The sequence below is a fragment of the Acromyrmex echinatior genome, chromosome 7 (assembly GCF_024713525.1).
Source record: "Acromyrmex echinatior isolate Ae372 chromosome 7, ASM2471352v2, whole genome shotgun sequence".
NCBI lineage: Eukaryota > Metazoa > Arthropoda > Insecta > Hymenoptera > Formicidae > Acromyrmex > Acromyrmex echinatior.
Window position 1 is genome coordinate 12,109,902 of NC_141858.1, and position 12,978 is coordinate 12,122,879.

Consider the following 12,978-nt stretch of genomic DNA (forward strand, 5'->3'; position numbering starts at 1 on the left):
CACAAAATTATATTATAATATAATAAATATTTTAGATGGGCTTTACCTGATCAAATGGCCCAGGCTGGTTTCTATCATGAGCCAAATGCTACAGGAGATGACAGAGCGATGTGTTTTACTTGTAACGTATGCTTAGTATGTTGGGAGCCTACTGACGAGCCATGGTCGGAGCATGAGAGGCATTCGCCCGCATGTCCATTCGTTAAGGGTGAATACACACAGAATGTTCCATTATCCGTGACTCTTGCAACAGCTCCCGCTCGTGAGGCAGGCGATACGGTGGACGTCATAGGTACTACTAATGTCACAGGCCTCGCGGCTACAGCCTCTTCCAATGGTTTTGTAAATATTTGGAATATAACGAATCAATTGAAGGTAAGCTATTCGAGGTTTTTATATTATCAATGCTATCAAAATCTGAGAATATCTTTTTTACAATTTTGGTCAGAAGTATTAGGCACTTATATTTTTTTTTTTATTTATCTGGAATTCTGGCTTTTAGCTGAACTACTTCACATTTTCTGTATTTAAAATGAAATAGGTACATGTTTGAAATTTTTAGCGACAGTGAAAAGAAAATTGTTATAATATAGAAATAGAAAATAAATCTCTGGAATTCTTTTACCAATATTATTTATTGATTATTGGCATAATAAGGTAATAAGTTAATAAGTTTAAATTATCTTTTGTTTTTAAAACAAAAGATAATTTATAGTAAGTAATCATAAATCGATTTTTTAGCTAAAATGTTAAATAATGATTAATAAGATGCTTAATACTTTTAACCATATATAAGGCTGTATATTCATAAATTATTTATTTTAAAAATTAAGCTTGATATTCTTTAGATGTATGTTATCTTTTTTACTTTAATTAAAAGTAATATAATTTTATCTTTATTTAAAGTAATATAATTACTGTCATTTTGCAGAGAGAAGTATCATTTTATATATCACCTTTGGATCAAGAAATAAACAATAAGGAATCGATACAATTTTGTGCTGCGAGAAATTTGACGCCTCCGTATTTAACAAATCTAGGCTCAGACTCGGATCCACTTTCGGAATACAAGCCTTCGTCGTTCTATAAAGTACAAGTTACAGCACTTTCAGTAGTGGGATCTCCAGTAACCCTGAGAGAGGAAGCGAAAAGCACCAACTCCTCGTCGTCTATAAACATTGAGACGACAGAGCATAAGATTCGACCGTGCTTAGTGTGTGGGGTTACAGTGACAGTTAACAATCCCTCGCAATTAAGAACTTTAGAGAATGTGTGGGCTGCCTCGAGCGATCTAGCGAGTTCATCGTCGTTAGTTCGTGCAATGAACAGTGTAAATAGTGCTGCCAGTGATACTCTAGATATAATGAAGGTAGCGGGTGATAGGTACATATCGTCGAGGTTGCATTACTTAGTATTGTATGACTTTCATCATAAGGCTGCAACGGCGCAACCTATCAAGGAAGATAATTCTAAAGAATCAAAGACTAAGAAGACTCTATCTGGAACAGGAACTAGCGCTAGCTCGAATGGCGGACGCCAGGAAAGCTTGTACCAGGAGCTCTTCCTTAGTAAAATTTTTTATGAAGTGCCAGTTATCGAAGATGTAGACTCGGATATGGTAGTCGGTCCGCATTACGACGGTATCTTCCCACCCAACACTTTAACCGCCTCGTCCTCCAACGGCATTTATTCGAGTCCCATTGGTATTCCCTTTGGTCCGACCCCGACGACGTCAACTCCCTACGATCCCAATTTTCCTCCTATTAACGGTTCGACCCACTTTGCATCGACATCTGACTTGACAACGATAAACAAAAAGAGCTTAGATCTTATGAAGATTACCAAAGCAGAACCGGTAGTCATCAAAACGTTGGCGATAAACGCTCCAGACTCTCTCCGCATTACGTACATAATTACGTCTAAGGACGGAAGATACCTGTATGTCGCCATGTGTCCCGCTGATAACGCTTCCGTCGAATCTTCTTCGTCAAATACCAATCAGATGGATGTTGATGACGAAAGCGATTTCTTCCCGCAGAAAAGTTATATGTACTGGGACCATAATGATAGTCAATCGAGCAAATTGATAAACGGCGAGATCCACAGTAACGAGAGCAACGCGAACGCCCTGTTGCTTGTATATGCTTTGGATTTCACGGGCTCGGTAGTAAAAGTAGCGTCGGAACCGCTGGTGAAGCGAGAGTTATCTTTGGAACAGGCGCCAATAGAACATGTATTACTTCCACTTCAAGAAAAACAAAAGTGCACGTCATTTTCTACTAATTCTAGTACCAATTCCACTAATAATTCAGTTATTCAGGAACCTACTGGACAAGTTGCTCTTGTATGTAAAGACGGTGTGGTCAGATTATTAAACTTAAGTACGCTGAAGACTGTAATGGAAGCGAGATTAGATGGAAAGAAATTTATTTCTGCGACTTATTGCAACAGTAAGTGTTTCTCTAAAAACGTTTTCAAAGGAAAAACAAACGGAAGTGAATGGGAGATTAATTTGGAATATTTGTGAGGATTGTGTTGAGAATTTATGTGTTAAGGCCGGTGGTTTTTTCAGGTTTGGAAAGGCTGTGTGTGTGCACGAGCGATGGCACATTGCATTTTTTCATTACAGCGGAGGAGGAGGACTCTACAGAGGAGAAAGACGATGTTGATGATGTGAATATGGGTAGTGAAGGAAGTTGTACTTGTGAAAATATAGCTCCTAGTACATCAACTTCATCGATTTGTTAGTAAGTTTTCATTTTGAATTTGCAGCAGCCGAAATATTTTAACACTAGAACTGTCGAAGGTGCCAATTTGATAATTTCTTATCCTTGTTTTTGATTAGGAAGGAGTTATTTTATTATTATTTGAAGAAAAAGAAAAAAATGATTAGCGGAGCGATATCAAAATGACACCATTGACATAGTTCTAGTATTAATAGCTTTATAATATGTTTTATGACATTATTTATAAAACAATGTAAAAGTATTCTTTTGATATTTATTTATTAACTTTTGAATATTTTCTATGTTTTAGCGACGAATTATTAGCACATAAATCGAATTTCTCATACTGGGACTTAGGGCTGTTGTACGAACTTACACGATTTAGTCGACATTCCCCTGCATATAGCGCGACCGTCCCTCCGTGTTGGAGTGAAATGATGCAAGCTCAGAGACAAAGACGTCATCCGCAGCATCTTCATCAATCAGAAGATCAGCATCATACGAGAACGTGGCGGTTACAAAGTGATGCGTAAGGAGACATAATTATAAATTTTAACAGATATGCTGACCATTTCAGAGAAACTGCATTCTTTTAATTGCGGATTCTCTTATTAATTATTAAAATATCTGTATATATTTTTTACATTATTTTTTAATATTTTTATATTTTTTAAATGATTTTTTAATTAATTTCTAATTATTCTTTTATTGTATTTATTCTTTTATATTTAGTAATATAAATGTTTTTAGTGTTATCTTACGCGTGATAAATAAAACTATCTATATTGAAATTTAAAGAATTGTAAATGAAATAGTACAATATATTTCTTGATAAGAAAAGATCGATGTAAAATTATACGCGAATCGATATAAAAGAATACGCGATTAAAAAAGGAAGATATGTTATAAAGTTGTAACATATTTGCATGTTATGTTAGGACTACTTGGGATGAACACGTATTCGAACTTACTTTACCTCGAAGCGCAGCAGGAAGTATAGGACACGTTGATGTCCGATTTACCTTGCATCCGTTCTATCAAGAGTTACCCAATATTCAAGTTACTTTGTTGAAGCAAAATATAAAGAGGATCGGTCATCAGAAGATACCAACTACCCCCATAGACGAGAGAATTGAATTTAACATAGGAACCGAACAAAAGAACGAAAATCCAGTTATCACAGAGGAGTATCAACGCCAGCATAATACGGAAATCCTTTGTGGTCCTATCGATTTACATCGTTGTGTAGATCTGTCTTGTCATATGGGATGTGTAACATTGACAAGCCCGAAATTGTTTCGCTCGAAAGCTAGGACATTGCTCGTTCACGTCAAAGCTTTAGTAGATCAAAAGGATGGAGTGAGTAATGTACTTGTCAATCTTTTATTATGTTCTGTATCTTTATAGTATCAGTGTTTTATTATAGTATTTTCTTTTCTTTCTCTACTTTCAAGACGTCTACGAAATCTAAAGCAAATTTAGGAGAAAGTAAACCACCAACTTGTAAAAAACTAAAGATATTTGAAGTACGTCCGCTTGTGCCCCCTAATGCTGGAGAACGATTTGATGAGGGGAATAGCAAGAAGTTGGGATGTTATGTTGGTAAATATAATCTGAGAATTTATTAATATAACGAACACATTATAAATTTATTATATATATATAAAATACTCTGTGTCACATAATTTTTCAAGAATATCTTTATGTTCTTTTTATACGTGCGACAATTTTACTGTCGTCAGATTTTCAATATAATTTATAAGAAAATGCTAATTGTTTTGCACTAAAAATTTTGTACATTAAAAACTATACACTTGTTTTTTATTTAAGGGTGCAATTGGATTTACGAGATCTCCATCACTGTGAGATCAGTAAATCCCACCAGCATGCCCGACGAAAGGATGCAAAGATGTGCTATGTTAGAATCCAAAACTTTTGTCGATAATCTTTTGAATGTCGCATGCTTGCAAGTACCTATCGAGTAAGTAACAAGAATAATAGAAATTTAACGATGTTTAAGCTTATAGAAAGTTAACACTCTAAACAAACGTTTGCAGCTCTCCCGTCGTACAATCTATAGCTCTTGACATTCTAATATGGGTAGCCTCAATAAGATTAACGAGGTTGCGCAGCGTTCAGAACAGCGCTGAAATTAAAGCTCTTCAATTGGAGACGATACGTTCTGTGCAAGGACGACTATCCAGCTTATTACGAACATGTCTCTTGCATGCTGGGAGAAGTATAGCGCACAAATGTGTTAAATTAATTATTCTTTGCAGCGGGTGAGCGATTATTTAAAATGATATTGATAACGTTAATTATGTGAAGATTTTATGGAAAAAATTATTATTCTTTTTAGGGGATTTTATAACATTGAGGATTCATCGGTTCAAACCTTTGATGAGGCCATGCTCTCTGTATTGGTCAATTTGTTACCGTCAATAATGGAAGTTCACTGGGCTGGTTCACTGAGATGGCTTCAATTACTCATTACTAGATTTTTACCATTAGATAAAAATTACAGTATTGCACATAAATGTGTCACCCTGGTGCAACAGATAGCCACTGAAGTATCTAATAGAGTGAATCCATACCATTTGCTGCTCGCGACAAGGTTTGTGTATTTCTTATCTTTTTTTTATGTCCTTGGATAAATCTTTAAGTACTAAGGGCAACTTTTACCAAATTCCGATTAACTTAACCAGTTTAGTGACTTTGCAGGATTTCAACTGAAGCTGATGTCGGAGAAAAATTGCGAACTGAAGAGTTAATACATTTACATTCGCATTGATAATTTTTCTCTTTGCATTTTTTCCCCGACATCTGTTCCAGTTGGAATCCTGCAAAGTTATTAGACTAGTTAAGTTAACCGGAGCTTGATAAAAGTCGCCCTAAATCGGTTAGTGATTAATTGTTTTGAGTATTAAAGGCATTAATAAGTGCTTTTAATACTTAAAATAAATAATGATTAATCAATTTTATATATACAATATTAAATTTTTAAAATAATTTTTATTTTTTTTTTAATCTTAACAAATAAATTTTTCTCCAGATTCGGTCTATATAACACGCCTTTTGAAACGGAGCTTTTCGACTTAGAGCCACCAATGTTACCAAAATTTAGTTCAATACCCGTGACGTATGCATCTGTTGTAACCAGTGAGCAAACAGGCCCTCCTGTTGCTTCGTCGAGTGCTATACACTCGTCCAAGATATCACAAGATTCTATTGATTTGAGGGACCTACTCACACTGCCTACACATCCCGCTAGTGAATTTGTAATATCCAGCAAGTTGAAGGCATTGTGCACCAATCAGAATATGAAAGGCCTCCTCGAGGTAATATTATTTAATTAATAAATAAGATGATTGTATATCGATTATTTTCTGTATTACTTATGATATTTGAACGTTGATTTAGGTTGAACCTCTTCATTTTACTTGTCACGCTGCCTCTGACGGTACGAAGATGGAAAAGATCGATCCTGGTATGAATACAATTAATATTGGACCCACTTTGTATGATAGTGCAGCGACAAGTAACAATGGTGTGCCTGATATTAAAACGATACATCACACATATGTAAGTATTCTGTGCATGCATTTAAATGTATTAAAAGTTTGTGTATCTTTTTTTAATGAAACGATATGTGACTTATTCTGTAACCATGTATAAGAGCGAACACATAAATTGAATCATTGCTTTGTTTAAAAAGTTCTACGATGTCAATGATGTGGTAATATTACAATTGTTTCATGCAAATGTGATATTAGACTACGGACAATATATATATATATATATATATATATATATATATATATATATATAAGCTCGAGCAGCTTGAGCACAATTGTAAATACCATCTATGAAATAGTGCGCCAAATTAATTCTCAGCATTCGTAGAGTAGGCAAGGCGAATTACATTTTTTCACAATTAACAGTGGCTGCAACGACTGTGTAATGACTGTTCAGTCATAAAATGGCATATACAATACAGATGTTAGAGTAGTTGAATTTTAATTCAGATAGAAATATTAATTGTAGAACTTGGATGCTGGATCGCTAGGACCACATGTTCAAGCTAAATCGACAGCTACATTAAGCGATCTGCTTAGTATGTATACGGGAAGAGTTTTAAAGAAGCCGTCTGCGCAACTATTGCTCACACCCGATGAACAATCGGATTATGATGAGGCTAATGAAATGTCTAGTGACAACCAGACTTGGCATAGCACACAAAATAATATGCCTAGTTCACACATATTAAGTTCCATTATAACAAAAGAAAAGTCATGCGTACAAAGTATCAATACTGCTGTAAACAAAGTTGAGGAGAGCAATTCTAAAAAGGTAGATTACATAGACAAAAACACACGCACCATTCTTATTTTTTCTTTCTTTTTTTTGTAAATTCCTATTTCTAAGTTCAGTGATACACTGTCCTTTCATCATTCAATCGCTTTGTTAATATGCTGATTGTAATAGAGACACTCGTTCGCTAAAAGTTTTCTATCTGTCAACTGCAGCTGAATGATGTTAAGTGCAAGTTGCATGAGTTACATGAAATTTATTATGAAATTTATTATGTAATTAATTATGTATTCGATGTTAATATTCCTGCATATATTATTTGTCGTACGCTCATGGGTTTTCTTCTCATTCCCTTTTTTTATTTTAAGTTAATATTATTCATAGCAGAGAACTAGCTATCAACTAGTTTTATTTAAAATTATTTAAACAATTTTCATATGTACGTGCAGCCGACACAGTTTGTTCTTTTTTTTTATACATTTGCTTTATTGTTTGATGTAATTACAGGGCTAGTTGTTATAATATACCGAATATAATCTCATTTTATTTTTTATGTGTGTTCTTGTTTTACGCGAAAATTGTGCGTAATGAGAGTTTGCAAACTTATCTTTCTGTACACATAAATCAACAGATCTACAAATGTGTATATTCAGAAAATTACAAAGTTGTGATTTAGTTATGTTTTAATTTATAACTCAATTGTTTGAAGTGTCCCATAATTAGCGACCTTAACATAATGACATATTCTATAATTAATGTGGATTTGATATTTATTAACGTTCTATATATATTGAAGTAATATGTGCTCGAAATTAATTACAAATATGTTTTGTTACTTATTTATAATCAATTTTAATTTGCAGTGAAATCTCTTATTTGCTTACAATTCGAAAATATTATAAAAACCCGACAAAAATTGTTATTAAAATTATAATCGCAAATCGTGGGACATTACGATGTAATTTTTTATGTGTTTCAGTATGTATCCACAAAATACAATTGCCTATTTCACAGTAATAATCGCTGCAGTGAATGAAATAGCATTTCGCTTTCTTATATTTTTGTCACATTGCGTTTGAGAAGTGTGTAAATTTAAGAAATAATTATTTCACTAGCGATTAATAAATTATGTATGTTGCAGCGAGACGATATTACATTCCCGTGGGGAAGGTTGCTATGCTGGCCGCCTCAGCAAGCATTGGTCGTCGAACGGATGCATTCGGGAGCCCGTCGATTCGTTATTTTAGATTTCGGATCACCTGTATTGCTAACCGATTTGATGATACCTTCGTGTAATGATTTGGTATCGCTGTCCATAGATATTTGGACTAAGAGCGAAGAAATAGATGGCACGCGGCTTATCGTCGCAGGTGATATTGGAGGTAGGCCGTTGATCGTCTGCGATCTTCAGCCGCCACCTGTGTGTAGATATCTCAAGGTATAAACTATATAATACATCAATAATAATAGATCTTTATTTTAGTTGTTTCTTTTCACCTATGATATTTAACCTCATTCTAATCATATTTGCTTTATCCTACAAGTATTATAATATTTAGTACTTCTAAAACATTATCTTACAGTTGCGATTTTGTATACAATACATTTTTTATTATTTATTTAATTTTTCTTTTTTATATATATCAATCCACTTGCCTTTCTTTTATGTTTTCACTTATAAAATATCGAATTTTGTAAATTTATAAATTAATTATTTACTCTGTAAATTAATTATTTACTTTATATGATTATTAGATCACTACAATAGGACGCTATGGAATGTCCACAACTACGTGTAAAATACCATTAGGAATGTTTTACGGACATATGGTAGTTTTGCCTGGGGAAGATTATTCGGAAACAAATGATGCTTCATCATTTGATGCCGATATTTTTGATTCTTCTTTACAAGCTACCATTGATACACAATGTAATATATTATCGGCTTTAGCAGAAGATGTACAATGCAGGTATTGCATATAAGATATAATAAAATAAATAATGATAAAATAAGTAATAAATAAATAAAATAATAAATAAATAAATAAATACGAGTATATGTGTGTTTTCTTTTAATATGTAGAAATATCTTTCTCTTATTTTTAGATTTAGTTTAGCTACTGAAAGACTAAAAACTTTGTTGGATCCATTATTGTGTTCGGAAACTCCTAATGTTATGCATATGCAAAATTATCTATGTTATAATAAGATACCTAATGAAAGTAAGGAACAACCATCAGCGAAAATAATGTCGACGTACCAAGTGAGTTATAATTATGAATTGTTATTTTCAGGATGTAATTCAAGTTCACTATTTTATATAATTTTAATGCATATTAACACATTGATCTGTCATATTGTTATAGGAATGCATTATGTTCCAACATCAATTAAATGTCGTACGGAGTGTCTGGCGACGTCTCGAGTGGTGGAGAGGTATGCGGAATGTGCCAACTACATCTTTCGCGAACGCACCCAGCGACAAATTACGAGTTCTTGAAGAGACTCTTCTTGACATTCTACTGTATATCGTGTACGAAATTGGTCCATTACCTAATGTATGTATATATTGCAAATCTTAAGTGCAAAATTATGATAAATCGCCAAAATGTTAAAAATTTAATATTAGATAAAAGCTTAAAAGCCACAGTCAATATTATGCTGCATTTTTTATGTATCTAATATTAGCACATGACATTTGGTTTCATTATTTTATACGTGACAAGGTCTGTATATGATGTAGCGTTTTTTAAATACAGGTATATCGACCAACATCATTATATGAAGTTTTCACTCCAACAATTTGTGAGAAATTTTTCCATTCAATATGCGTTGTAACGCCAGCCCCACGTTTGCAACTTCAAGCTGCTGCGCTCTTAGCTGGTATGGCAGGGCATCAACCATGGTGGGGCAACTTCTTATCTAATACCTTGATAAATCTTTACTCGTCGGCGTCTACACACATTTTCCCACAAGATAGGTGAGGCTTTATATTTATTTGAATTTATTTATATTTAAATATATTTTATCAAATATATTTATCTTTTATATTAAATCAATATAAAGGAAATGTTTATTGTACGTATTAAATGTTTTCGCGCATGACTTGTAAATATTATACATATAAATGTAAAAAGATATAAAAATTTAAAGAGAATTTAGAAATTTAAATTTTATTTTTAGAGTGTTTATTTTACTAACATTCCTTGGACGGAAGTCATTAATAGCCGGGGGAAATAAATCTTCAGTTATTGAAGCCATGGTTCGTACGTTGGGTAAATTATTGGCTCCTCTTACGAACGCGCCATCCAATTCTAATCGACTGGACATCACCTTAATAGGCTGGGTATTATTGTTTCTGTCAGTATGCTTAGACACCATCGCACCACCGCCTTGTTTCGAGGACAATCATGAGAAAACTAGAGAACAAGGTATTTAATATACGGCGTGTTATTTATGCACATTTAAAAAATATTTTTTTCGTGATTATTAACACACTTTAAAAATATACTAGAAAATTAATAAAAGAAAAACAATTCTATATACGTGTGAAAATATTTTAAAACAAACTAGTGCTTCAGAGCAATCTTAAAAAAATAAAATGTTCTTTTTTTATTGCAATTTTATAACAGAATAATATAACATTTTTATTTTGGAAGGTTTATTTTCCCGTTGGGAGTTTATTCAAGGAGAATCGGCCATGCAAAGGAGATATGTAAATGCTAACCGATCGTCAGCCTCTCGTAGTTACCGTAAAAGATTACAAAAGCGATTGTTGCATCATAAACAGCAACTTCATGAATTAGAACAAGCGAAAAAATCTGCAGCGTCTAAAGTATGTACATAATTTTAAGCGAGTAGTTTTTTATTTATAAAATAAATGTTAGATTAAAAAAAAATATATATATATATATTAGGTGTTGGAATTAATTCGTAGCGTTTTACAAGTGATGGGAAGTACTTTCATTAATGTATTTTTTAATGCTCATGTGAAATAAATAACATTCTTTCATTAAAAAACGCTACGAATTAATTCCAACACCTAATATATTAAATATATATATATATATCATGTATTAAACATATATATATATATATATATATACATATACATATATATATATTATTTAGGGATTGATGACTCTTTCATCTGATGCTGCTACATTGTACAATAAGGTGGAAGCGACTCTGAAGGTTCAAGAACGTTATTTCAAGAAAACACTAAAGCAACATTCGCAACATTCCGCAAAACATTACAAGGACATTCTTAAAAGAAACGAGTCGTTGCTTCGCAGTCCGTGTTGCAGTCAATCACGACAATCCAATACCAGGTTAATACACGAATTTTGTCATGCATGATTTTTAAGATGTGATTCAATGTAATTCGAAAAAATTTTTTTTATTTATATTATTATTATTACACACACACACACACACACACACACATTTTATATATATATATACATATTTGCAGCAAATCTGATGTCATGGATTTGGAAATCGAGTACAGTGTAACAAACTTATCTCACCAGAATGTTTTACCGGTGGCTCGCGGTCTCATCGCGCTCATTTTACATAATTCGGCTAATGTGGATATGTTTCTATTAGCTTGCAAGGTAAGAAATTTGAAGATACACAAATATGCAATAGCATGGATTCTTATCAGGCTCTATATTGTAAGATTTGATTTATTTAAAATTTACTTTAACTCGATAAAAAAATGTTGAGTTTTGTTATTCGTGACATTTTCTTTCTCAAAATGCACAAAATTATATTGCTATAGTAAATATTTTCAAAATGCTACAGTTTGTCTTAGAAGAAAAAAATTTTATTTTGTGCAAATTTGTAGAGCTCTGTATGTGTTATTTATTGTTTTCACAATCAGGTTTGTAATTTATAAATCTGATATGTTATGAAATACGCAAAAGGAAACAAATTGTACACAGATTGTAGAATATGATTCTTTTGATGTCTCTTAACGGCATTTAATTATATAGATAAAGCAATTGGATTTACAATATCTACGTGGCTTTGTAATTATACGTCTATAATTATATTTTTGAATTATCGTACATAGGTAGTCGCTAGGCTAGTAGTATCTACACGTCCCGCAATAGGCTTGTGCGAGCTTATGACCGAAGAACAACTCTTGAAATTAATCAGATTGGCAACGGACACATCTGACGCTGCTTGGTCATCGCATGCTGTTTCTTGTCTTCTAATGGACCTATTAGAAGGTAATTATAATTTATATCACTTCTTTATCACGAAAAAATAATTATAAATAATTTATAATATTATTATTTATAAATTTTCAAGATATAATTTATAATACTTCGTTTACATAATAAATCTTTAAAATATTAAAAAATGTGCTCTCTATCTTTTTTCTTGAAATAAAATAGTAAATCCCAGCGATTTGATTAAAGTGCAAAATAGATAGATAAATTTTAATTTGCAGGAGGACGATTGTATCCTAAAGCGTGTACTTCTACGCATGAAGGTAGTCCGTCTGAAGAGATTTTGGAGACTCTGGGGAGTCATACGGACGAAAGTCGTACGGAGGAGGACTCGACCAATGTCGCTAGTACTAGTGCACCTTCTACTGCTACATTAGGTGAAGGATTTACCGAAGGTGATGCGGACGAGGATGTGCAAGATAATATCGTAGTAACTTCAACCACTCCAGGCACGTCAAAATCCAATGGTTATCTCCCGTCCCTTTTGGAATCGGACGATAGCGAATTGGAAGACTTTTTGGACGACATATTGGAACGTGGCAGAAATATGTTGAAGAAAGACAGCACAGTATCGAAAATTTTAGCTTCTGCCATTGCTGGGTATCTTTTCTTTTACTGTTTTATTCTATATCTAAAAGAAAACTTTTAATAACGGTTGATCCTTAGACACTAATGCCTTTTTTTCATAATGTTAAGTATTA

The 12,978-nt window shown here is 33.0% G+C and overlaps 1 protein-coding gene across 3 annotated transcripts in view; it reads left to right on the top strand.

Annotated features, from left to right (window-relative positions):
• The window catches only part of Bruce (BIR repeat containing ubiquitin-conjugating enzyme), a 30,911-nt gene that overhangs the window by 2,570 nt on the left and 15,363 nt on the right, over positions 1 to 12,978 (top strand). Inside the window, exons 4-26 of one of the 3 annotated variants that reach the window (XM_087408076.1) lie at positions 36 to 375; positions 932 to 2,450; positions 2,573 to 2,747; positions 3,037 to 3,255; positions 3,665 to 4,094; positions 4,181 to 4,328; positions 4,557 to 4,707; positions 4,784 to 5,008; positions 5,086 to 5,340; positions 5,779 to 6,064; positions 6,147 to 6,308; positions 6,771 to 7,076; positions 8,179 to 8,475; positions 8,793 to 9,007; positions 9,144 to 9,300; positions 9,404 to 9,595; positions 9,797 to 10,017; positions 10,221 to 10,468; positions 10,697 to 10,872; positions 11,169 to 11,368; positions 11,512 to 11,653; positions 12,115 to 12,274; positions 12,499 to 12,877. In XM_087408076.1, coding sequence (XP_087264202.1) covers positions 36 to 375; positions 932 to 2,450; positions 2,573 to 2,747; positions 3,037 to 3,255; positions 3,665 to 4,094; positions 4,181 to 4,328; positions 4,557 to 4,707; positions 4,784 to 5,008; positions 5,086 to 5,340; positions 5,779 to 6,064; positions 6,147 to 6,308; positions 6,771 to 7,076; positions 8,179 to 8,475; positions 8,793 to 9,007; positions 9,144 to 9,300; positions 9,404 to 9,595; positions 9,797 to 10,017; positions 10,221 to 10,468; positions 10,697 to 10,872; positions 11,169 to 11,368; positions 11,512 to 11,653; positions 12,115 to 12,274; positions 12,499 to 12,877 — 6,603 coding nt within the window. The remainder of the gene's footprint in view (positions 1 to 35; positions 376 to 931; positions 2,451 to 2,572; positions 2,748 to 3,036; positions 3,256 to 3,664; positions 4,095 to 4,180; positions 4,329 to 4,556; positions 4,708 to 4,783; positions 5,009 to 5,085; positions 5,341 to 5,778; positions 6,065 to 6,146; positions 6,309 to 6,770; positions 7,077 to 8,178; positions 8,476 to 8,792; positions 9,008 to 9,143; positions 9,301 to 9,403; positions 9,596 to 9,796; positions 10,018 to 10,220; positions 10,469 to 10,696; positions 10,873 to 11,168; positions 11,369 to 11,511; positions 11,654 to 12,114; positions 12,275 to 12,498; positions 12,878 to 12,978) is intronic. The other 2 variants (XM_087408077.1, XM_087408078.1) reach the window with 2 other exon arrangements.